This window comes from Herpailurus yagouaroundi, unplaced genomic scaffold (genome assembly GCF_014898765.1).
Source record: "Herpailurus yagouaroundi ecotype Mexico unplaced genomic scaffold, PumYag 159, whole genome shotgun sequence".
NCBI classification, from domain to species: Eukaryota; Metazoa; Chordata; class Mammalia; order Carnivora; family Felidae; genus Herpailurus; species Herpailurus yagouaroundi.
Genome location: NW_024412400.1, coordinates 75,036,069 through 75,062,236, shown reverse-complemented (window position 1 = coordinate 75,062,236; position 26,168 = coordinate 75,036,069). Strand labels below are relative to the sequence as shown.

Here is a 26,168-nt window from a genome sequence, read left to right as displayed (position 1 = left end):
AGTGTGGTAGGTGAACTATATCATAAACAATTAGGAAACAAGCAATGGGAGAAAATAAACCATAAAAGGGAGGCAGGTGAGCAGAGATGAGTATGGAGCATACATTTATAGAAATGCAGAAATAAGAGATCATGAGTTCCTAAGACTGAAAGAGAGCTGCTTAAAAATCTTCCTCTTCAGATGAAGTGTGGCACTTTGTTTTTATAAGATTCTCCTACATTCTTCTAGTAAGAGACTTAATTCACAAACCATAAAATTCATTCCTTTAAAGAGTACAATTTAGTGGTTTTTAGTGTATTCACAGAGTTGTACAATCATGACTACTATCTAATTACAGAACATTTTCATCATCCCTAAAAGGAATCCCATATTCATTAGCAGACACTTCCTTTTTACCCCTTCTTCCAGACCCTGGCAACTACTAATGTGCTTTTTGTTTCTATGAATTCCATTAATCTGGATATTTCATATAAATGGAACATGTGACCATTTATGACTAGCTTCTTTTACTAGGCATAACCTTTCCAAGATTCATCCATGTTGTAGCATATAAGTATTTTAAGTATTTCATTCCTTTTAATGGCCAAATAACATTCCATTATAGGGAGATGACGCATTGTTTAATCCATGCATCAGCTGATGGAATTTGAATGTTTCCACCTTTTGGCTATTTAGCAAAAATGCTACTAAGTTTTTGTGTGAACATGTGTTCAGTTCTCTTGGGTGTATAACTAGCAGTGAATGGGTTATACAGTTACCTTTATTACTCTATGTTCTGTGAGAAACTGTCAAACTCTTTTCTTTTTTTTAATTTTTTTTTTTCAACGTTTATTTATTTTTGGGACAGAGAGAGACAGAGCATGAACAGGGGAGGGGCAGAGAGAGAGGGAGACACAGAATCGGAAACAGGCTCCAGGCTCTGAGCCATCAGCTCAGAGCCCGACGCGGGGCTTGAACTCACGGACCGTGAGATCGTGACCTGGCTGAAGTCGGACGCTTAACCGACTGCACCACCCAGGCGCCCCTGTCACACTCTTTTCTAAAGTGTTTGTACCATTTATATTCTCGCCAGCAATGAAGGTGCCAGTTTCTCCACATCCTTGGGATTCCCCTATATTTTTTTTAGTAAACTTCTCTTCTTAATGTTTTGTAGCCAGAAATACCCTGATTGTAATAGGTTCAAAGAGAAGACTTGAATTTTAGCAGGTTAAAAGTCATTTTATAACCAAAGAATGTGGAAGACAACACATACTGTAACAGAACTGCAGAATGTCTATAATTTTTTTTATAAATTACTAATGCAAAAATGAAGCCTTAAATCTTTCATATGTATATCTTCTAGTTTTATATATTTTAGAAATCTCCACTCACCAAAGCAAATTCATCTACATGAATTCTGGTTTTTTCTATTTCTCCACCTACACAATTAGGAAGAATTGATGATTCAGCTCCTTTAGCAAATAAAAACTTCTCACCTAAAGAGAAAAATCAGTTATCAGACTCTTAATATTGGATAAATAAAAATTCATAAAAATTTAGACAGGTTACCTGAAGGTGCCTGAACAATCACACTCATTCTCCTACGATCTGAGTCAAATTCGAGAATATGAAGCAGTTTGTACCTAAGGAAAAAAAAAATAAGATAAAAAGTCTACTTTTTTTGAATAGTAAGTGAATCTTTGACAAGAACCCCTATAAAAGATAAAATAGTTGATTTAGAATAAGAAATTAATCTCAAGTACATTTTCAAGATGATGGGTTATGAATCACTAATAATAACACAAGATAGAAATAGAAGGAACTGACATTTATTGAGTACTTACCAAATGCCATGTACTTTACCTACCTTATGTCATTTAATACCCATGAGAACCAAAGAAGGTAGGTCTTATCTCATTTTACAGATGAGGACTATTAAACTCAGAAAGATTAAGTAATTTTCCTAAAGTCAAATAAGTTTGTGAGTGGCACAGCAAGGATTGGAATCCAGATCTGCCCAGCTCCACGTTTTTCTAAAAAAGGTAATTGATTCTCAACCCTTTTCTCTGCCCAAACACACCTGAGAAATACAACACACTGACATTAGTAACAGAGGATCATTACAGCAGTGATTCTGAACCTAGAACAGTGTACGTGTGTACAGGTAGGGAAACAAATGCCTTTATAGGGAGCAGTAAAAGAATTTGTGTGGATGGGTCAGATGTGGCTTGAAGTTTTTGGGATGGATTTATATAATGATGTTTATATGAAATGTTTTGTACATCTCAAAGAAAAACACTGAGTGGGATGATGGTTTGTAAGTTGATGAAATGAGCACATAGGCTTCTACATGAAATTAGCCAAAAAATGGCTCTATTTTAGTTTGGAAAACCATAGTTTGGCAAGGGACAGCTACAGTTGAGATATAATTGGAATTGATAAAACAATGAAAGATATGACTAGAACAGGAATGGACTAATTTATAAAGCAGTGTAAATATAAGGAAGGTTTTCTTTATTCAGTAAGAACTTATGGAACTCATTACCCCAGGAGTGTATAAAAATAAACATATGAGTAAATTCAAGAACCATTAAGCTAAAATACAAATGAAAGATTCACAGTAGAATGTTATTATTACTGTGAAAAAGTACAATGGAGTATTAACATCATTCTAGAGCAGGGGTCAGTAAACTTTTTCTGTAAAGGTCCAGACAGTACATATTTTAGGCTTTGCAGGCTATATATGGTTTCTGTTGCTTTTTTTTTTTTTTAAAACAACAATCCTTTAAAAGTGTAATATAGCTTGTAGACTGTACAAACCAAGCCATAGACCTGATATGGCCTATGGGCCACAGTTTACAGATTCCTATTCTATACTAAACACACAGAAGATTACAATATAGAAAAAAAATTACCGTTCCAGTTTTCCAAGTGTTTTAACTTCCATAGTTTCTTCAGAATTGCCAATAAATACAATGCCAATTCTAGGGATTAAAAGAGAAGAAATATAGGATTAAAAAAATTTTTTTCAAATGTTTATTTATTTTTGAGTGAAAGAGCACATGAGAGCAGGGTGGGGGCAGAGAGAGGGGGACAGAATATCTGAAGTGGGCTCTGTGCTGACAGCAGAGCCCGATGTGGGGGGCTTGAACTCATGAACCATGAGACCATAACCTGAGCCTAAGTCAGATGCTTAACTGACTGAGCCACCCAGGAACCCTAAGAAATGTAAGATTTAGAGACGCTATTTCATGTTTCACAATATGTCATTATAACTTAGCCTGAATAAAAACATTTAAAATACACATTTAAGATGCATTTAAAAATATTTCCTTGAGGGGCACCTGGGTGGCTCAGTTAAGTGTCTAACTCTTGATTTCGGCTCAGGTCATGATCTCATGGTTCTTTGTGAGATGGAGCCCAGTTGGGCTCTGTACTGACAGCATGGAGCCTGCTTGGGATTCTCTCTCTTCCTCTCTCTGCCCCTTCCCTGCTTGCATGTGCTCTCTTTCTCTCTGAAAAATAAATAAAAAAAATTAATTTGAATATGGCATTATTTTTAAGAACTTGAAGGATCAGAATAGGTCCAAAACAATACATTCACAAGTATTTCTCACAAATTATATTATTCATATTTCACAGTAACCAGATTTTTAAAAATCTCTTCAAAATATGATTCAATGCAAGCTGTCAACAAAATTAATGACACATATAAAATTGTCCTTTATGTGTTTATGAATTCTACCTTTATGCATTTATTAATTTTGTCTGACAATTTAAAATAACTTTCTAGTATTTGTAGTTGTTTATTTAAAAGATGTTTTTCTGAAGATTTGAAAATTAGACTAAACTATACCTTGCAGCAGCTTCCACTAGAGCTTTTTCATCTGGTGAAGATGCATAGTACTCCAACTGGGAGGGTGCAAGGTTGGATTGCCAGGGACCATCACCAATGCCATCAGTCTGAACGTTGCTAATCTGTACAGTGTGACAGAGACTGACTGCTTTAAAGAAGAGATCATGTTCTTTAATCTGTAGAAAAATAATATTCACAATAAAAATACCATCCCCAAACAACATTTAGAAAACCATAAGCAGAATTCTAAAAAATGTCAATAAATACTGTTAATAATTGGTTATCGGGGCGCCTGGGTGGCGCAGTCGGTTAAGCGTCCGACTTCAGCCAGGTCACGATCTCGCAGTCCCTGAGTTCGAGCCCCGCGTCGGGCTCTGGGCTGATGGCTCAGAGCCTGGAGCCTGTTTCCGATTCTGTGTCTGCCTCTCTCTCTGCCCCTCCCCCGTTCATGCTCTGTCTCTCTCTGTCCCAAAAATAAATAAACGTTGAAAAAAAAATTTAAAAAAATAAAAATAAAAAATAATTGGTTATCTTAGATTTACAACAAGAGTGCTATAATCTTGAACTGCCTGAATACTAGCTGGTTGCTTCTGACTCCAAAAAGTAAAATGTTACATTTGCTTATGACCTTTCAACATAAGAGTATCTTTTGGGAGGCACCGCCAAATTGTAAGACCTCTTAAAAAGTGAGGTCTCAAGAAGCATTAAATAAATGTAAGCTCTATTTCTTAGCAAAAGTCTCTTTACTTCTTTACTTCAAGGCATAGGGTTCTTCTTAACTTAGTCTCATTTACCCAGAGAACTAAGGCAGACACACATTAATTGACAAGTTAAACTGGGTTATAACCACAAATTCTCCGTGTTGAATCAAAGGATATACATTTCAAATATATATTTTTTGTCCCACTAACACTTAAACTTTTTCTCCTTCAATCAATCGAGCAACTACCAGAGAGAATTATTTCAAACGAAATTCCAATTTATTAATTTAAAAGTTACTTACTAGTTCAGTTTCATTTTCAGGACTGGTCCTAAAAGAAGAACTAGTTGTAAGATGGGATAAGTTGTTAAGATGGGATAAACTATTAAGATAAGATAAGTTTCCATCTGAAGAGTCTGGTGTTGGTCCTTCAGAGACAAGTCTACCATTGATTTCTTGGTATTTTATGCCATTAATTGAACACTCCCGAAACTGCATCTCATTTTCTGTCAATGTGCCCGTTTTATCTGTAAACACATATTCCACCTAGAGATGAAAGATAAAAGAAAAAAAAAAACTTTTGTGTTTATGGTCCTATGTTAAACAAAAAAACCTTGTTGCCCATCTCCTAAAGTCAAGCTTACCTATTAACATTGGCATACTGATGCTGAGATTCCTTTAATCCAAGCACAATAATTAAAGATACCCAGAAACAAAACAGAGTAACATAAAATAATTTCAGTCTATATACACATACACTTTGAAGTTCGTGGCATTTTTACATGCATGTTCATCTGTAGAGCTGGCTGATAATGTGGTATTAATAGTTCTTTTTCCTCTCCTGGATAAGGTATTTTGAAGTAGTAGGATTAAGAATGATCTTTGAGCAAGGGTGGAAGGGATGCTTAATAACCTAGAATGTGAAAGGGTATGTGGTCCAGAAGAAATGGTACAGAGCTGGGAACAGGAACACAAAGTCATAGCAACACAAGAAGTCAGAGATAGAAAGTTATCTAAAATAGATAGATGGGGGAAAATGAAACCAAGGGTAGGAGACAAACTCAGGGAAAAGGAAAAAGTTTAAGTGAAAATATTTTATTTTTTTATTTTTTAATTTTTATTTATTTAAAAAAAATTTTTTTAGGGCGCCTGGGTGGCGCAGTCGGTTAAGCGTCCGACTTCAGCCAGGTCATGATCTCGCGGTCCGTGAGTTCGAGCCCCGCGTCGGGCTCTGGGCTGATGGCTCAGAGCCTGGAGCCTGTTTCTGATTCTGTGTCTCCCTCTCTCTCTGCCCCTCCCCTGTTCATGCTCTGTCTCTCTCTGTCCCAAAAATAAATAAACGTTGAAAAAAAAATTTAAAAAAAAAAAATTTTTTTTTAATGTTTATTTATTTTAGAGAGAGACAGAGCTGGGGAGGAACAGAGAGAGAGGGAGACACAGAATCCGAAACAGGCTCCAGGCTCTGAGCTGTCAGCACAGGGCCCGATGCGGCACGCAAACTCACAAACTGCGAGATCATGACCTGAGCCGAAGCCAGACGCTCAACCGACTGAGCCACCCAGGCGCCCCAAATGAAAATATTTTAAAAAGGTAAGACAAATAATTGTATTACTCTTGGAGACTAATTTTGGAAAATTAACCCTAAAAGAAGGTAGGTCCAAAAAGAGAAGACTGAAATAGTTAAATCTTGATACAAACTAGGATCACGGTGAGGATTTAATTAATGCAATGATGATTTGAGAAAGTCATCATTTAAAAAGCGAGGTAGACATCATAAGGAAAAACAATAACCACAGACCAATATCCCTTACGAACATAAACACAAACCAAATCTAGAACAAGATAAAAAATACACACCATGAACATGTGGGATTCATCCCTGGAATGCAAAACTGGTTCAACATCAATTAATCAATGAAACCCACCATAATAATAAGTTGGCACTTGTTCTTTATTCTATTATTAAAATGATCATCTCAACAGATGCAGAAAAAGCATTTAACAGAATCCGATACCCTTTCATGATAAAAACATTCAACAAATTAGGGACAGGCTTTCCTCAACCTGATAAAATACGTCTACAAAACCCCATAATTAGCATTGGATGAAGAAAGACTGAATGCTTTCCCTGAAACTAAGTTCAGGAATAAAGCAAAAATGTCTGTTCTTGCCACTTTTATTTTATGATACAAAATATATCAGCAAACAGAACTAATACTCCAAAAGTGATTAGAATAGACAGAGATCTGTCAGTCATGGAGGACTTTTTAGAATTAAAAGATTAGATAGAGGGGCCCCTGGGTGGCTCAGCTGGTTGAGCGTCTGGCTTCGGCTCAGGTCATGATCTCGCAGTTTGTGAGTTTGAGCCCCACATCGGGCTCTGTGCTGACAGGTCAGAGCCCGGAGCCTATTTCGAATTCTGTCTCTCCCTCTCCTCTGCTCCTCCCCCGCTCATGCTCTGTCTCGCTCTCTCCTTTGAAATAAATAAAAAAAAAAAAAAACATTTTGAGAAAAAAAAAAAGATTAGATAGAGATGAATAAAATAAATCAATTTTGATTTTGATTTTTTTTAAAAATTTTTTTTTTTCAACGTTTATTTATTTTTGGGACAGAGAGAGACAGAGCATGAACGGGGGAGGGGCAGAGAGAGAGGGAGACACAGAATCGGAAACAGGCTCCAGGCTCTGAGCCATCAGCCCAGAGCTTGACGCGGGGCTCGAACTCCTGGACCGCGAGATCGTGACCTGGCTGAAGTCGGACGCTTAACCGACTGTGCCACCCAGGCGCCCCTCAATTTTGATTTTTAAAAATTTGTATAAAATCAAGAAGTTTTAACTTTAGTGATAAAGAGGGCACTGTACACCACCCTAAGAGTAGCTTCTTTAACAGTATGGAAATTTAAGGACATAGGAGAGTGTGAAATAAAGTAGATTTCACTGGTATAAAAATAGGTAAAGGAATATAGGCAATAAACATATTATGAAATACTTGCAGGCTTAAAAGTAAAAAGAAAGGCTGAGATGAATTAGAAATTTTACAAAGTTATCACTTAAAGTTTATTAAAAAGAAAACAGATATGGATATGCACAGTGTGAAGTTTCAGAAAAACAACATTCTAACATGAAGGAAAGAGGAAGAGAAGAAAATTGGGATAGAAAAGGTCAAAGGAAAGAAAAAATGGGAAAAAATGTGTTTGGAGAAGTAAAAGCAGGCTCTGTTTTTAGGTCCTGAATATGTGATACATAATTAAAGAAATGTGACATAAATTAATATTTAGCATAAGTTACTACAGCCTCCTAAATGTTAAAAATAAATGGATCAACTTCTGGTTAAAAATGGCAGGCTGAGCAAGTACAATTATCTCTGCTCCTCTTGAAACTTCACTTAAGTAAGAATAGAGGAATAAAAAAAGAACAAAAATAATGGTAGATGAAACAACATGAGAAGGGAGATATAACAAGTTTGGAAGATGGAAAGGAGCTGAATGAGTGGCAAGTGACTTAAGAGAACATAGAATATGAAACCTAAGCAATGGGGGCAAATCCTTTCCCAGAAACTCGCAGAAAATGGAGGTATCAGGAACAGTGTGGAACCTGAAATCACCTCATAATTTGCAAACCTGAGACTGCCTTACATCTATCCGAGCAACAGCTGGAAGGTTTATTGTCTAAGGAGGAGCTTGAACCAGAGAGAATCTGAACCCTGTGGAAAGCTGAAAACAGGTGTGAGGCAGCTAAAAACAGGAGTGTGGCAGTACACTAAAAACGGAGATTTCTACTGGATGGCCCTAACAATCACAAGCAGCAGAAATACTAACTGGAGTAATTCTCTCTGGGGAAACTGAGAAAAGACCAACACTGATGTCTGGGGATGTGCCAAAAAATAGCTGGGCTGCTAGGGTTTTCTATGGAAAACTTTTAAGCTTGTAAAGAAAACCAAAGATTAGCATTCATTTGAGGATCACTCCTTAAAAGAAAGGTAGAGTCTAAGACAAATTAGACAGTTTGCTACAACAAGGTCATGAAAACATGAACTTATAACAATATGGCTGATATATAAGGGAACAATTTGAACATAACGTGCACTTTGCATTTGGTTATGCACAATTTCCTTTGTGAGAAACACCAGCAAACTGCCAAGCCCAGAAGGAACACGTGAAATGTGCAAGCCTCAAACAGGTACCAGTTACCTCAGGTCACCATGGGTGTTATAAGCCACACCCATCCACTTCTGTTTTCAGATAACCTTCCTTTCTATACTTTACAATGACACACAGGTAGCAATACTTCGATGATGGTCACTTCTACAAGAAACCTTCTGGTCTATTTCAAGATAAAATGCCACATTTTATGATAAATTTCAAGATAAATGCCACAGTACTTATGCATTTCTTAACAAGCTATTTTAAATGTGTCATTGACAAAGTTTTGTTGTACTCCTAATCCCATTAGTCCTGTGGCTTTTACTAAGTAATTTTAAGTAGCACAATAAGTTTTAGGAATGCATATGCCATATTGTAGTAGAACAGACTACTGAGAAAGGAACTAGGGGCAAAGAGAAAATGCAAGGAGCACAAGACTAAATAGCCATCATTAATATCTTCAGAGAGCTAAAAGAATAGCTTATATTCAAGAAAAGGAATATGATGCAATTAAAAAAGATTATTCAAATATACTAGAATATTAGAAATTAAAAATATTATAACAGAAATAAAAGAAATTAAAAGATAGGTAGAAAGATAGAGTTGACAAATTCTTCCATAATTATAAAAACAAACAAGTAAAGGAAAACTGAAAGTCAAAGAAAGAGAATTAGAGAATCAAGATAAATGGTCTGATATCTAAATACTAAATTAAAAAAGACATGTTATCAAAGAAATTATGTAAGAAAATTTCTAGAATTGAAGTACATGTATTTCCAGACTGAAAGGGCTCACAGAGCTCACTGTCCAATGAAAGCATAAAAAAAAAAAAAAAAAAAAAAGACTGACACCAAGGTACCTCATCATGAAATTTCAGAATCATCACATTAAGAGAAGATCCTAAAGACTTCCAGAGATAAAATAACAGATCAGACACAAAGAACTCGGAATCAGAATGGCATTGCATTTCTTAACAGCAACATTGGAAGCCAGAAAAAAATGGAGAAATGCTTTTAAAATATGGAAGAATGATAATTTCCAACCTGGGATGCATTATACAACTAAATTACTAATCAAGTGTAAAAAAGGAATAAAGAATTTTCACACATCCAAAGTCTCAAAATATTCTCCTCTCATGCATCCTTTTTCAGGAAGTTATTAGAAGATGTATTCCACCAAAATGAGAGAAAAAGACACATGTGGGGTGACACGGGATCCAGGAGACAGGAGATCCAAAACAGGAGAGAGGCAAAGGAATTTCTAGAGTAATGGTAAAGTGAAGTCCTGGGTGACAGCTAAGAAGCAGGCCCAGAAATAAGTCCAAATTGAAGCAGAAAGACAAAAGTCTTCAAAAAAGCTGCCACCATAAAAAGAAAGAGAAAGGAAATCCTAGATTACTTGATATGTTTGAGTATGTAGAGAGATATTTCAAATATTAATCAGAGACTTGTTTGTGGCATACAGAAATTAAGCAAATGAAAAAACAGAGCAATAAACTCTAGGGAAAATAACACATAAAAAAGAAAGTGTAATTATAGTATCATAGGATACACATAAAGAACTAGGAATTAGTGAGCAATACTAAGAGTCAACATAATGTCAATAACATTTACTGAATCCCTAATTGTGATATAACAATATTAGAGGGCTATAGGGAGGCAAAGTGGGTATGTATCTGAGTATGTGTGTATAAACAGCAGCATAAGAGTATATCTTTATATTCCGTAATAAATAATGTCTAAAATTTAAAAATCAAGAAAGAACACTATATACAGTAGTGCTAAATAATGGGAAAAACGATTTCAGATTTAAAAATGAGAAACAAGAGTTAGGTGTGGAGCAAAGTAGGGCTATTTTTTGGTATAAGCCTCATAGTATTTTTCTTTGTATATGTATTGTTTTGATAAAAATAAAATATTAGCAAAACAAAATAAAATGATCTTTTTTACCTGTCCAAGCTCTTCATTCAGATCAGAAGTATTGACTTGAGCTTTCTGGTCTGATTCTTCATGATAGAGATCAAGATCCCAGCCAATAAAAAATGATCCAAGAAATTTTTGCATTTCGACTGTCACATATAATGAAATTGGAATGATGAAATTGTAGAGTACCAAAAAGGCAAGGAAGTCTGAAATGAATCTCAGAATCTAGGCAAAAAAATGATTGATACAAGAATACATATGAGAATTTCCTCAGTATGACCAGAGAAAAATTATCAGAAAGTTTCATGTCTAAACAGACCATCAACTATATTCTGAAGCAGAAGTTTCATGAATTGAAATTCATTTGTTGAATCATTTTTTTAATACATTTCTTTTGGTTGTTTTATTGCTCATTAGAATCTTGAACAAAACGAAAAAAGAAAAGGTTAAATTCAAACTACTTGTTACTTTTTAGAAGCTACCAAAAGGCCTGATGTGACTCAAATAACCTTTAGCAAAATATTTAATTAATAATCCCTGAAGTATACTTACTCTTCTACTTCTACCTTTCAAAATCAAAGATAACTAAAAACTGACTATAATTTAAAATTTATTTAAAAATTGGTAGACTAGAACTGCTGTAAATTAAAACTCTTACTTACAGATGATATAGTAATAGCCTACTTCAATGGCACAGCAGTTATCACATTTTGACATGCATTCTGTGAAAGGTGAAATACTAATTATGAATGATATGGAAAATATGTTCCTGTGATCTGCTTTGTGGTTTCTTGAGATCCACATCTGTCTTGCAATAGTTGTATTTTAATCTAATGTGAAATCTGGAGACAAAGTTACCAAAATTGCAGATTAAATTGTCTTGGTAGTCCATATTTATTGTTTAAAACATTATATGACAAATTTTGTATCAATACTTCACCTTATCAATGGACTGACAGTAAGACTCCTTGAATTATTCTGACAGAATTGAAAATAAGTCAACTAACTCTTTAATTCACTTACAGCATACAGTAAATAAAATAAAAAAACTGAATTTGTAGTAGTGAAGGGGAATGCCAACACAGATGATTTAAATTTTTGTGATCTCTTATAATTATTCAAGTCATGTCTTAGGAAATACAATTGCTTATGCCTTAAAATGCAAAAAGTATACCAGTATAAACATAATGGCCACTCTGACTTGCAGTCTTTCTGTCACCCTTTAATAGTAATGGTTTTAGGAGATCACAGTGGTCAGCCCTATCAGAAGTCACTACCAAATCATCAACTGTGCCAAAGAATAGTTTCCTTTATAGCAGAGTCAAGAACACCATAAAATACCTTACTACTATTTCTTTGATGTTCTGTTTTTTGGTTATACCAAGGTTCATCCCATTTTTCTTCAGCTTGCCATGTATATTTCAAGATAGTACTGATGATGGCTTCAGAAATAAGGATTATTAGATAAATTATCAAAAATGTATTCATTGACCTGGAATGAGAAAAAAAAGCATATGAAACATATCAATTATGTGTTACTATATTCAAATGCCTGAAAATTTTATACTGGTATTAAATAAAATATAAAAATATATAAGATATCATGTAGCTATTTAAAGGAAACAATCTTTGTATTTTAAGAAATGACCATTCAATAGAATCTGTTTACCAAGGGATAAAATAGCTAATACAGAAGATTATAAGCCTATTTGAATTGGTTATATTACTGTTCAAAATGCTTACAGTAAATGACAGTTTTGGCCAATTACTCTCACCATAAGTAGCTATTCTAAGATTTTTTACATTTTTAGCATCTAGTGTTAAGTATAAATATAACTAACATTTATATAGCATTAAAAGTTTTATAAAACTTTGTCACATCCACTAGCTTGTCAAATCTTCGTAAAACCTCTGGGAGGAGATCACACCCTTTTTAAGGATTAAGACCAAAGCCTAAATAAAAATTATCCTGTAAACTTACAAAAATCACATAAGTCAGGAATTAACTTTAGAATCCCTGTTTTCTCCAGGCAAGATTGACATTACAATATTTCACAAAGCAAGCTTAATATCACATCTTTGATTCTTTAATCAGCACTAATTTCAGTTTCTGTACTAATGTTAACTATCTAGTGCTGTGATGGTTAATCTAAATTTGACTGGGCTAAGAGATGACACCTGGTAAAACATTACTTTGGGGTGTGTCTGTGAGGGTATTTATCTCTTCCAGAGATTAGTATTTGATACTACTATTTGATACTATAAATACTATATCTTCCAGAGATTAGTATTTGATAAAAGTCTCAGTACAGACATATGCCCTTACCAACGTAGGTGGGTATCATAACTGAGGGCCCAAATGAAATAAAAAAGGCAAAGGACGAATTTTTTTCTTTTCTTAAGTTGGGATGTCAGAGCTCCAGGTTCGTATCAGGGGCCATCCTCAGGCCTTTGGATACTGACTGCATCATACCATCGGCTTTCCTGTTTCTCCAGTTTGCAGACTGCAGACTGTGGGATTTTGTGGCCTTCACAACCACATGAGCCAACTCCTATAATAAATCTCTTACATACATCTACGTATATTCCTACTGGTTCTGTTTCTCCGGAGAACATTAATACAAGTGCTATAAATTTCTCTCTCAGCACTGCTTTAGCTTCATCCTTCAAAATTTGATACACTGTATTTTCATTAACTTCTGGATATTAAAAAAAAAAAAATGTTCTTTAAAATTTTCTCTGTGACCCATAGAATATTTAAAAGTAAGAGTTCTAGCTGCTCCATGTCCTAGCCAATATTTGGAACCTTTAGATTTTTAATTTTTGTCATTCCTCTAAGTGTATTTGGTATGTATCTCTTTACAGTTTTAATTTGCATCTTTCTCATGACTAATAACATTGTACAATTTTTTGTATGTTTACTAGCCTTTTGTACATTTCTTTGTAAAAATTTCTCTGCTCCAGTCTTATATCCATTTTTTTCATTGCATTGTTTTTATTATAGACTTAGAGGAGCTTTTAATGTATCATTATATATTCTGGATACAAATCCTTTGTCAGATAAATGTTTTATGATACCATCACCCAGTTTGTGGCTTCCTTGATCATTTCCTTAATTGTGTAGTCTAATAAGTTTTTAATTTTGCGGAAGTAGAGCTAGCCAATTTTTTCTTTTGTGGTATTATTTATTTATCCTATAAAATATTTACCTATCCCCAGGTTGTGAAGAAATCTTCCTAAGTTTTCTTCTAAAAGTTTTATAGTTTCGGGTGCCAGGGTGGCTTAGTCACTAAGCATCCGATTTTGGCTCAGATCATGATCTCACAGTTTGCAAGTTCGAGCCCTGCATAGGGCTCTGTTCGGACAGCTTGGAGCCTGGAGCCTGCTTTGGATTCTGTCTCCCTCTCTTTCTGTCCCTCCCCGGCTTGAGCTGTCTCTCTCTCAAAAATAAACAAACATTAAAAAAAGTTAAAAGTTTTATAGTTTTAGCCTTTCCATTTAGGTATATGACCCACCTTCAAAAACTTTTTGGAGTATGAGGTAATATAGGAATTGAGGTTTATTATTTTTTTCCCATATGGATATCCAATTATTGTGGCATCTTTTAATGAAAAGACTATCATTTTCCTCACTGAATTTACTTGATGCTTTGGTTGAAAATCAATTGACCATATATGAATGGGTCTATTTCTCAACTCTAGTTTATTCCAATGAAATGTCTTTTTTTGCTAATACCATATTATATTTACTATAGCTTTGCATCCACTATTGTATACTTTTTATTTACAACCTGAAATTCTTTATTATTATTTTTTAAATATAATTTGTTGTCAAATTGGCTAACATACAGTGTGTACAGTGTGCTCTTGCTTTTGTGGGCAGATTCCCGTGATTCATCACTTACATACAACATCCAGTGCTCATCCCAACTGCCCTCCTCAATGCCCATCACTCATTTTCCCCTCTACCCCACCCCCCCATCAACCCTCAGTTTGTTCTCTGTATTTAAGAGTCTCTTATGGTTTGCCTCCCTCCCTCTCTGTTTGTAACTATTTTTTTTACCCTTCTCTTCCTCCATGGTCTTCTGTTAATTTTCTAAAGATTCACATATGAATGAAAACATATGATATCTGCCTTTCTCTGACTTATTTCACTTAGCATAAACGTTCCATCTACGTTGCTGCAAATGGCAGGATTTCATTCTTTCTCATTGCCACATAGTATTCCATTGTATATATAAACCACACCTTTATCCATTCATCAGTTGACAGACATTTAGGTTCTTTCCATAATTTAGCTATTCTTGAAAGCGCTGCTATAAACATTGGGGTACATGTGCCCCCATGAATCAGCATTCCTGTATCCCTTGGATAAATTCCTAGTAGTACTATTGCTGGGCTATAGGGTAATTCTATTTTTAATTTTTTGAGGAACCTCCACACTGTTTTCCAGAGCAGCTGCACCAGTTTGCATCCCACCAACAGTGCAAGAGGGCTCCCGTTTCTCCACATCCGCACCAGCATCTGTGGTTTCTGATTTGTTAATTTTAGCCACTCTGACAGGTATGAGGTGGTATCTCAGTTTGGTTTTGATTTGTCTTTCCCTGATGATGAGTTACGTTGAGCATCTTTTCATGTGTCTGTTGGGCATCTGGATGTCTTCTCTGGAATACTGTCTATTCATGTCTTCTGCCCATTTCTTCACTGGATTATTTGTTTTTTGGGTGTTGAGTTTGGTAAGTTCTTTATAGACTTTGGATGCTAACCCTTTATCTGTCATTTGCAAATATCTTTTCCCATTCCGTCACTTGCCTTTTAGTTTTATTGACTGTTTCCTTTGTAGTGCAGAAGCTTTTTATCTTGATGAGGTCCCAATAATTCATTTTTGCTTTTAATTCCATTGCCTTTAGAGACGTGTTGACCAAGAAATTGCTGTGGCTGAAGTCAAAGAGGTTGTTTCTTGTTTTCTCCTCTAGGGCTTTGATGGTTTCCTGTCTCACATTCAGGTCTTTCATCCATTTTGGGTTTATTTTTGTTTATGGTGTAGCAAAGGTATCTAGTTTCATTCTTCTGCATGTTGCTGCCCAGTTCTCCCAGCACCATTTGCTAAAGAGACTGTTTTTCCATTGGATACTCTTTCTAGCTTTGTCAAAGATTAGTTGGCCATGCATTTGTGGGTCCAATTCTGGGTTATGTATTCTATTTCATTGGTCTGTGTGTCTGTTTTGGGGCCAATACCATACTGTCTTGATGATTACAGCTTTGTAATAGAGGCTAAAGTCTGGGATTGTGAGGCCTCCTGCTTTAGTTTCCTTTTTCAACATTACTTTCGTTATTCCAGGTCTTTTGTGGTTTCATACAAATTTTAGGATAGTTTTTTCTAACTTTGAGAAGAATGCTAGTGCAATTTTGCTTGGGATTGCATTGAATATGTAGATTGCTTTGGGTGGTAATGACATTTTAACAATATTATTCTTCCAATCCATGAGCATGGAATGTTTTTCCATTTCTTTGTGTCTTCTTCAATTTCCTTCGTAAGTTTTCTGTAGTTTTCAGCATACAGGTCTTTTACATCTTTGGTTAGGTTTATTGCTAGGTATTTTATGGTTCTTGGTGCAACTGTAATTGGAATCGACGTCTTTTTTTTTTCTCTTTCTGTTGCTTCATTATTGGTGTATAGAAGTGCAACCAACTTCTGTACATTGATTTTGTATCCTGTGACTTTGCTGGATTAATGTTTCAGTTCTAGCAGCTTTTTGATAGAGTCTTTCAGGTTTTTCATGTAGAGTATCATGTCATCTGCAAAAAGTGAAAGTCTGACTTCTTTGCCAATTTTGATGCCTTTTATTTCATTTTGCTGTCTGACTGCTGATGCCAGGTCTTCCAACACTATGTTAAACAACAGTCATGAGAGTGGACATTCCTGTCGTGTTCCTGATCTCAGGGGAAAGCTCTCAGTTTTTCCCCATTGAGGATATTAGCTGTGGGCTTTTCATATATTGCTTTTATGATGTTTAGGTATGTTCCTTCTATCCCGACTTTCTTGAGGGCTTTATTAAGAAAGGATGCTGTTATTTTGTCAAATGCTTTTTCTGCATCTATTGACAGGATCATGTGGTTTTTATCTTTTCTTTTATTAATGTGATGTATCACATTGATTGATTTGTGAATACTGAACCAGCCCTGCAGCCCAGGAATGAATCTCACTTGATCATAGTGAATAATTCTTTTTATATGCTGTTGAATTCAATTTGCTAGTATCTTGTTGAGAATTTTTGTATCCATGTTCATCAGGGACATTGGCCTATAATTCTTTTTTTTTTTTTTGCTGGGTTTCTGTCTGGTTTGGGAACAAAGGTAATGCTGGCTTCATAAAATGAGTCCGCTTTCGTTTCTGTTTTTTGGAACAGCTTGAGAAAGATAGGTATGAACTCTGCTTTAAATGGCTGGTAGAATTCCCCTGGGAAGCCATCCAGCCCAGGACTCTAATTTGTTGGGAGATTTTTGATAACTGATTCAATTTCTTCACTAGTTATGGGTCTGTTCAAATTTTCTATCTCTTCCAATTTGAGTTTTGGTAGTGTGTGGGTGTCTAGGAATTTGTCCATTTCTTCCAGGTTGTCCAGTTTGCTGTTATATAATTTTTCATAGTATTCTCAGATAATTGTTTGTATTTCTGAGGGGTTGGTTGTGATAAGTCCAATTTGACTCGTGATTTTACCTATTTGGGTACAATATCTTTTCTTTTTGAGAAGTCTGGCTAGGGGTTTATCAATTTTATTTTTTCAAAAAAACAACTCTTAGTTTCATTGATCTGTTCTACTCTTTTTTTTGGGGGGGGGATTCTATATTGTTTATTTCTGCTCTAATCTTTATTATTTCTCTTCTTCTGGCCTTGGGGTTTCTTTGCTGTTCTGCTTCTAGTTCCTTTAGGTGTGCTGTTAGATTTTGTATTTGGGATTTTTCTTATTTCTTGAGATAGGTCTGGATTGCAATGTATTTTCCTCTTAGGACTGCCTTTGCTGCATCCCAAAAGGTTTGGACTGTCATGTTTTCATTTTCATTTGTTTCCATATATTTTTAAATTTCTTCTTTAATTGCCTGGTTGACCCATTCATTATTTAGTAGGATGTTCTTTAACTTCCATGCATTTGGAGGTTTTCCAAACTTTTTCCTGTGGTTGATTTCAAGTTTCATAGCATTGTGATCTGAAAATGTGTACAGTATGATCTCAATTCTTTTATATTTATTAAGGGCTGTTTTGTGACCTAGTATGTGATCTATCTTGGAGAATATTCCGTGTGCAGTTGAGAAGAATGTGTATTCTGCTGCTTTTGGATGAAAAGTTCTGAATACATCTGTCAAGTCCATCTGGTCCAGTGTATCATTCAGGGCCATTGTTTCTTTATTGATTTTCTGTCTACAAAATCTATCCTCTGCTGTAAGTGGATTTATTAAAGTCCCCTGCAATTACCACATTTTTATCAATAAGGTTGCTAATGTTTGTGAATTATTTTATATATTTGGGTGCTTCCAAACTGGGTGCATAAACATTTGTAATTGTTAGCTCTTCTTTTAAAAAAAAAAAAAAAAATTTTTTTTTCAACGTTTATTTATTTTTGGGACAGAGAGAGACAGAGCATGAATGGGGGAGGGGCAGAGAGAGAGGGAGATACAGAATCGGAAACAGGCTCCAGGCTCTGAGCCATCAGCCCAGAGCCTGACGTGGGGCTCAAACTCACGGACCGCGAGATCGTGACCTGGCTGAAGTCGGACACTTAACCAACTGCGCCACCCAGGCGCCCCTGTAATTGTTAGCTCTTCTTGATGGATAGACCCCACAATTATGATATAAAGCCCTTCTTCATCTCATTACAACCTTTAGTTTAAAATCTAGTTTGTCTGATGTAAGTATGGGTACTCCAGCTTTGTTTTGACTTCCAGTAGCATGATAGATGGTTCTCCATGCCCTCACTTTCAATCTGAAGGTGTCCTCAGGTTTAAAACAGGTCTCTTGTAGACAGCAAATAGATGGGTCTTCTGTTTTTTAATCCATTCTGATACCGTATGTCTTTTGATTGGAGCATTTAGTCCATTTACATTCAGTGTTATTACTGAAAGATATGGACTTAGTGTCATTGTATTATCTGTAGGTTTCATGATTATAATGATGTCTCTAGTCCTTTGCAACATTCCAACAGTCTCCCTTAGGATCTCTTAGAAGGCTGGTTTAGTGGTGATGAATTCCTTCAGTTTTTGTTTGGCTGGGAAAACCTTTATCCCTCCTTCTATTCTGAACAACAGCAGCCTTGTTGGATAAAGGATTCTTGGTTGCATATTTTTCCCATTCAGCACATTGATATTTCCTGCCACTTCCTTCTGGCCTGCCATGTTTCACTAGATAGGTCTGCTACTACTCTTATGTGTCTACCCTTGTAGGTTAAGGCCCGTCTGTCCCTACCTGCTTTCAGAATTCTCTTTTCATCTTTGTGTTTTGCCAGTTTCACTATGATATATCGTGTAGCAGATAGATTCCTATTACGTCTGAAGAGAGTTGTGTGCCTCCTGGATTTCAATATCTGTTTCCTTCCCCAAATTGTGAAGTTCTCAGCTATGAGTTGTCCAAGTACACCTTCTCTCTTTCTCTCTCTCTCTCTTCTTCTTCTGGACCTATGATATGGATATTATTACATTTTATTTCATCATTTAGTTCTCAAATTCTCCCCTCGTGGTCTAGAATTTTTTTTCTTTTTCTCAGCTTCATCTTTTTCCATAATTTTATCTTCTATTTCACTTATTCTCCCCTTTGCCTCTTCAATCCTGTCAGCACATCCAGTTTATTTTGCACCTCATTTACAGCATTTTTTAAATTTGTCATGACTATTTTTTATTCCTTGATCTCGCAGCAATAGATTCTCTGCTGTCTTCTATGCTTTTGTCAAGCCCAGCGATTAATCTTATGACTATTATTCTAAATTCTTGATCAGATATATTGTTTATATCCGTTTTGATCAAGTCTTTAGTTGTCATTTCTTCCTGGAATTTTTTTTTTGAGAAGAATTCTTCTGTTTCGTCATTTTGGCTAGTTTTCTGTCTCTTATGTGTTTTAAAAGCTATTATGTGTCCTGCACCTGTGAGCACTGTCCAGGACCTGGCCCTTCAGGAAGTGTTTTTTGGAGTGTGTTACTTGCTCTCTGTTGTTGTGACTCTGGTTGTTTTACCTCCCTACTCGTAGTGATGTTTTGGACCCTCCACCAGATGTGCTTTGATTTGTTCGTTGAAGTAGCTCTGGGAAAGAAAAACAAAAAACAAACCTACCACCATCACAACAACAAACAACAGTGTTGGGGGATAGGGCAGTGTTGGTGGAAGGCCTTATCCCATACAAAGAGAAAAATGACAGGGGCAGGGAAAAAAAATTGACCAGGCAGAAAAACTATATGGCTTAATCTAGAGAGAGAAAGGAAAATAAAGAAAGAGATATAGAACAGGTATAAGTAGAATAGAATAAATATGTCTGCTTAAACAAACCAATAACCAGAACAACCAGACTAGAGGAGGGACGAAATAAGAAGAAGAAAAGGAAGAAAACTGCCCATGAATTAAATCAGAAAATGCAAAAACTGGGTGTCTCAAACCACTCTGTTCACAGAGTGCCTCATAGTACTGTGCTGGCGCAAGTGGGCCTTGTTTTTTTTCCACTCCACAGTCTCCCACGCCTCCCTGGGGCTTGTCTGGGATTCAAACCCAGATGTCTTAAAGGGTCCTGCTCTGCACACCCCAGTTCCAGGGAAGTGCCACTCCACTCCACGGATGGAGGGCCTCCTCCCAGTGACGCACTGGCATGGACTAGGTGGTTTGTCCTGCTCTGCCAACTCCTGCACCTCCCTGGTGCTCAGCTGGGATTTAAACCCCAATGTCTTAAAGGGTCCCACTCCGTGTGTCCTGGTTCCAGGGAAGTGCCGCTCCACACCGCTGATAAATGGCCTCTGGCTGGTGAGCACAGGTAGGATCTCTTGTCCTTTGAATGGTTATATACCTTCTTCCCACAGCACTCAAGGGAGGGAATCGCTTTCTCCCACTGCAGACTGCACCTCTGAACTAGTTACTGAGCCTGGGGCTAGCTCCCTTCCTCCCCAGGTGCGTGAACTGGGCAGCCAGCCCCAGTCCAAAGAAAGCCCCACAGTTAGAGATTGGCTCTTTCTCCGTCCCCAGTCCATTGTTTTTTCTCTTGTCCAAATACAGTCCTGCACTTCCACAGCCTCTCTTTTTCTTCCCTTTGTCTGCAGAAGGGGATCTCTCCCCTCCGTGCCTACACTGCACATTTTATCTCTCCCAGTTTGCAATCACGCACGTATTGCCTGCCAGGTTGTCCCCATGGACATGTCTCTGTCACTCTACAGCCCAGACTCTTGGAATTCAAAGTCCCTTGCCCTCAACACTGCTGTGTTTGAGAGGGAACTTCAGGTTCCCCTACTTCTCTGCCATGTTGGATATCCCCCTCTACTGTATACTTTCAATCAACAGTTTTTCAGACTAAACGCCAAAATCTTCTTTACTAAAACCTGGATCCTCCTTCTCGACATCCTCTAATTCCCATTGAGCTCTCACTCCACACAGATAGACATCTACTGTGCCTGTCTTCCAGTAAGGTATTAGTTCCCTTAATCTGAACTCATTTTCCATATCCCATCTGCCTTCTACCCCTTCAACCCTGGTCCCTTCACCAGCTTTATAATAAGTCTTAAAGTCAGGGAATATAAATCCTACAGCTTTCTTTTCTTTTCAATTTTTAAAGTTTATTTATTTATTTTGAGAGAGAGAGAGAGAAATAGAGCACACGAGCAGGGCAGGGGCAGAGAGAGAGGGGGAGAGAGGGAATCCCAAGCAGGCTCCATGCTGTCAGCACAGAGCATAATATGGGACTTGAATTCACCAACTTTGAGACCATGACCTGACACAAAGTCAAGAGCCAGACATTCAACTGACTGAGGCACCTAGGCATCCCCTACAGCTTTCTTTCAAGGGACTATTTTCTTTGTGTATTCTATGTATGCATTTTAGCCAGTGTATTTCAATATTCATTTTAGAATCATCTTGTCAATGACCACAAAAAAGTTTGCAGGGATTTTAACTAGGATTGAAACAATCAAGACATCACCTGACAGCTTAACAATACTCAGCCTGCCAATCTATTAGTGTGATTTCGTCATTTATTTAATGGATAAATCTTTAATATCTCTCACCATGTTTTGACCTTGCTAAAACTCACTTATTAGTTCCAATAGTTTTAATTTTGAATGCGTACAGCTATGTGACAAACCATGTGTCCTCCAGTAAGGACAATTTTAGTTCTTACTTTCTAATACTTATGCCTTTTATTTCTTTGTCTGGTGACACTGAATAAGGCTTCTAGAATAATGTTGAAAAGAAGTTGTGAAAATGCATATTTTGGATAGGAGTCCTTTACAAAATATGTGCTTTGTAAGTATTTTTCCTAGTCTGTGGCTTGTATTTTCATTTTTTCAGCAGTGTCTTTTGAAATACAAGCATTAATTTCTTTTAACGTTGACATACAATGTCATATCAGCTTCAGGTATGCTGAAGTTTTTAATTTTGATGAAATTTATCAATTTTTGGTTTGGTTTTTGGTTCCTTTTTTGTATGTTTCCCATCAAACAAATGTTTCCTTAACCCAAAGTCACAAAGTATTTTCTCCCATGTTTTACAGATTAAGTTCTTATGTATAGGTTTTATTTTGAGTTAGTTTTTGTATGTGGTGAAGAGAAGGGTGAAAATTTGGTTTCTGGCATATGGATGTCTAACTGTTCCAGCACTGTGTGTTGAAAAGACTATCCCTTTGTGTGGACAAATTTTTTTTATATTTTTATATTTTTATGTATAATATTTTATATATTTTATATATAGTATATAATATATATTTTAATTTATATTTATGAATTTATTATATTTATAAATATTTATAAATTTATTATATTATTTATATATTATTATATATATTATATAGATAATATATAATATATCATATAATATATCATATATATTATACAATATATTATTATATAATATAATATATTATTATAAATAATAAAATTTATTTATAAAATTTATAAATATTTATAAATATTTATAAATTATATTTATATATTTAATTTAATAATATATATTTCTCTAGATTGAGAAAGTAGAGATTTATTAATTTGTTATTATTTCCAAAGAACCAGTTTCAGCTTTGTTAATTTTGTCTATTATTTGTTTTCTCTTCTATTGGTTTTAGCTCACATCTTTTTTAAAAAAAATTTTTTTTACCATTTTTATTTATTTTTGAGACAGAGAGAGACAGAGCATGTACAGGGGAGGGTCAGAGAGAGAGGGAGACACAGAATCGGAAGCAGGCACCAGGCTCTGAGCCATCAGCCCAGAGCCCGACGCAGGGCTCGAACTCACAGACCGCGAGATCGTGACCTGAGCTGAGGTCGGACGCTTACCCGAGCCACCCAGGCGCCCCAGCTCACATCTTTAATATCTGTTCTCTTTCTTCTCTGATTGGGTATAATTACTCTCTTTATCTTGCTTCCTAAGGTAGAAACTTAGATGACTATTTTAAGCTTTTCTTCCTCTCTTATGTAAACACTTATAGCTCGAAATTTCTCTTTAATTTAGGCTTTGCCTTGGAGTCCACAAATTTTGATTTGCTGGATTTAAATTACCACTGTGTTTTTTCAAATTCAAGAAATTTGCCATTATTATTTTTTCAGATATTTTTATTCTGCCCCTACTGTTCTCTCCTCTTTGGGGAAGGACTCAAGTAGAATTATGCTAAATAGCTTAATATTGTGTATTCACATGGTTCTGAAATTCTGTTCATTTTTTCTTCAATCTTTTTTCTCCCTGTTCTTCAGACTGAATAATTTCTATTGCTTTTTAAAAATCACCAACAATTTCTGCTGCCTTCCTCAATCTGGTACTGAGCCCATCTAATGACATTTACATTTCAGTAATTAGATTTTCAACTCAAGAATATCTGCTGAATTCTCTTTATAGTTTCCATTTCTTTTTTTTTCCCCTCAAATTTTTATTTAAATTCCAGTTAGTTAACATACAGTGCCACACTAGTTTCAGGTATAGAATTTAGTGATTCATCAATTACATACAACACCTGGTGCTCTTCACAAGTGCTCTCTTTAATAACCATCGCCTTTTAACCCATCCCCCACCTCATTTCCCCTCTGACAACCATCAGTTTGTTCTCCATAGTTAAGAATCTGTTTCTTGGTCTGCCTCTTTTTGTTCCCCCCTACGTTCACTTGTTTCTTAAATTCTACACGTGAGTGAAATAATATGGTATGGTATTTGTCTTTCTCTGACTTATTTCACTTAGCATAATACTCCATAGCTCCATCCATGTTACAAATGGCAAGGTTCATTCTTTTTGATGGCTGAGTAATATTCCAGTGTGTGTATATACCATACATACATACATACATACATACATACACACTCCATATCTTTATCCAATCATCAGTTGGTGCACATTTGGGCTCTTTCCATAATTTGGTTATTGGTGATAGTGCTGGTATAAATATCAGGGGGCATGTACCCCTTCAAATCAGTGTTTTTGTATCCTTTGGGTGAACACCTAGTAGTGTAATTGCTGAATCACAGGGCAGTTCTACTTTTAACTTTTTGAGGAACCTCCATACTGTTTTCTGTAGTTTCCATTTCTTTGCTGATATTTTACATGTGTTTAGTCACATCTTTTTTTAGGCCCTTAAAAATACTTATAATATCTGCTCTAAAGACCTTGTCTGTTAACTGCAAGATACAGAACATTATGGAGACAATTTCTATTGAATGCTTCTTCTCTTGAATACAAATTATACTTTCTTCATATGTCTACTTATTTTTGATTACATACTAAATTTTATAAATAACAGGTTGTAAAGACTGTACTCTTTTATGTTCTTCACAAGAGTGCTGATTTTCATTCCAGCAGGAAGTTAACTTGGCTAGGCTCAAACATCAAACTCTGTTTCCACTGCAATAGACAACAGCAAAATTCTATGTTCTGTTCTTCCCGCCTCCTGATACTGTTTTTCTGCTAAGCCCACCAGGGTCTCTCTTGCACATGTATAGGTCTAATAGTCAAAGATTTGGGCATAATTTACGTACAGAGTTCATTCCCTTCTGTGGCTCCCTCCCCTACACCGTTTTACCTCTGTCTAGTTGTTTTTCTAGCTTTAAACCTTGTCCTCCAACACTTAAATCTTGTAAAGCTCAGGCTCTCTGATGCCCTATGCAGCACATGAATTAGGGAGTACCTTCAGGCAAGAAGTTACGGGAAAATACTCTCCTGTATTTTCAGATACTTGTTTATGTAAAAAAATTTTTGTCCAGATTTCATAATTGCTATCTGCAGGATTAGTCTGATCAAGTGATTCCATTATTATCCAATAGTATTATTTTAAAGCTGTTAATTTAAAGTCATAATCTAGCACCTACTATATGCCAAACATTGTGCAAAATGCTACATGTATACATCCCTATCCTCAAGAATACCATCTTTTGTTGACTGACATGTATTTTTATATACATAGTATTTTATACATATATGAATACATAGACATATTCATGTGTAAATAAATGAAAATAGACAACTTTCTTACTTTTCTACTGCAGATCGTTTCTGTGACTTGCTCTTGTAATTTAATGCCATCTTTGTTTCCATTCCAGTGTATATAGCAACACCTGCAAAACAAAACACTCTTTAAAAATAATCTAGCATATTTCACCAAACAGATGTACTCACTAGCCTGAAAGGGAGTGTACTGTCTGATTGTTGTTACAATTTGGCTTTCTTTAAGTCTTTCTGGAGTTTTTAAAAGGCTTTCCAAGTCCAATTTTGAAGAACTCCAGTCACTTAACCTGCTGGAAGGGGAAGGCACGGGGATTCCGTTTCTGAGTTATAATTAATATATCTGAATGAGAGATATTATTAGAGCTGGAACCGATGGAAGAAAAGGATTTGAAAACGTAAAGATGGCAGGAAAGGCCATTATAGATAGAGCAAAAAGTGTTAACAAAGACAGAAATGGAAAAGCGCTTTCTGTTAGGTTTTCATGAACAATGGAATGAGGTCAGAGTTCGAAAGGCTCTGAATGCCGGAATCTGTGAAGTCTAGACATAATTTTCTACCACTAGAGAAATAATACGGAAATCTGTCAGAAGAAATTAAGTAAACAAAAGGAAAGTACTATTTTAAAAACGTGTGCCTACTGGGGCACCTGGGTGGCTCGGTCGGTTACGCAGCTGACGTTGGCTCAGGTCATGATCTCATGGTTACTGAGTTTGAGCCCCACGTTGGGCTCTGTAATGACAGCTCAGAGCCTGGAGCCTATTTTGGATTCTGTGTCTCCCTCTCTCTCTGCCTTGCCCCACTCGCACTCGTGTCTCTCGAAAATAAATAAATGTTTAAAATAAAATAATAAAATAAAATAAAATAAAATAAAATAAAATAAAATAAAATAAAATAAAATAAAATAAAATAAAA

General features: G+C 35.9%; 1 protein-coding gene across 7 annotated transcripts in view; it reads right to left on the bottom strand.

The window, feature by feature from the left end:
* The window catches only part of ATP11B (ATPase phospholipid transporting 11B (putative)), a 127,745-nt gene that overhangs the window by 50,806 nt on the left and 50,771 nt on the right, over positions 1–26,168 (bottom strand). For all 7 annotated transcript variants that reach the window (XM_040480863.1, XM_040480864.1, XM_040480865.1 and 4 more), the window contains exons 10-17: positions 25,285–25,366; positions 11,940–12,090; positions 10,626–10,823; positions 4,839–5,081; positions 3,836–4,011; positions 2,895–2,963; positions 1,549–1,622; positions 1,372–1,475 (exon numbers count right to left, since the gene is read on the bottom strand). In XM_040480863.1, the coding sequence (XP_040336797.1) occupies positions 1,372–1,475; positions 1,549–1,622; positions 2,895–2,963; positions 3,836–4,011; positions 4,839–5,081; positions 10,626–10,823; positions 11,940–12,090; positions 25,285–25,366 (1,097 nt within the window). The remainder of the gene's footprint in view (positions 1–1,371; positions 1,476–1,548; positions 1,623–2,894; positions 2,964–3,835; positions 4,012–4,838; positions 5,082–10,625; positions 10,824–11,939; positions 12,091–25,284; positions 25,367–26,168) is intronic.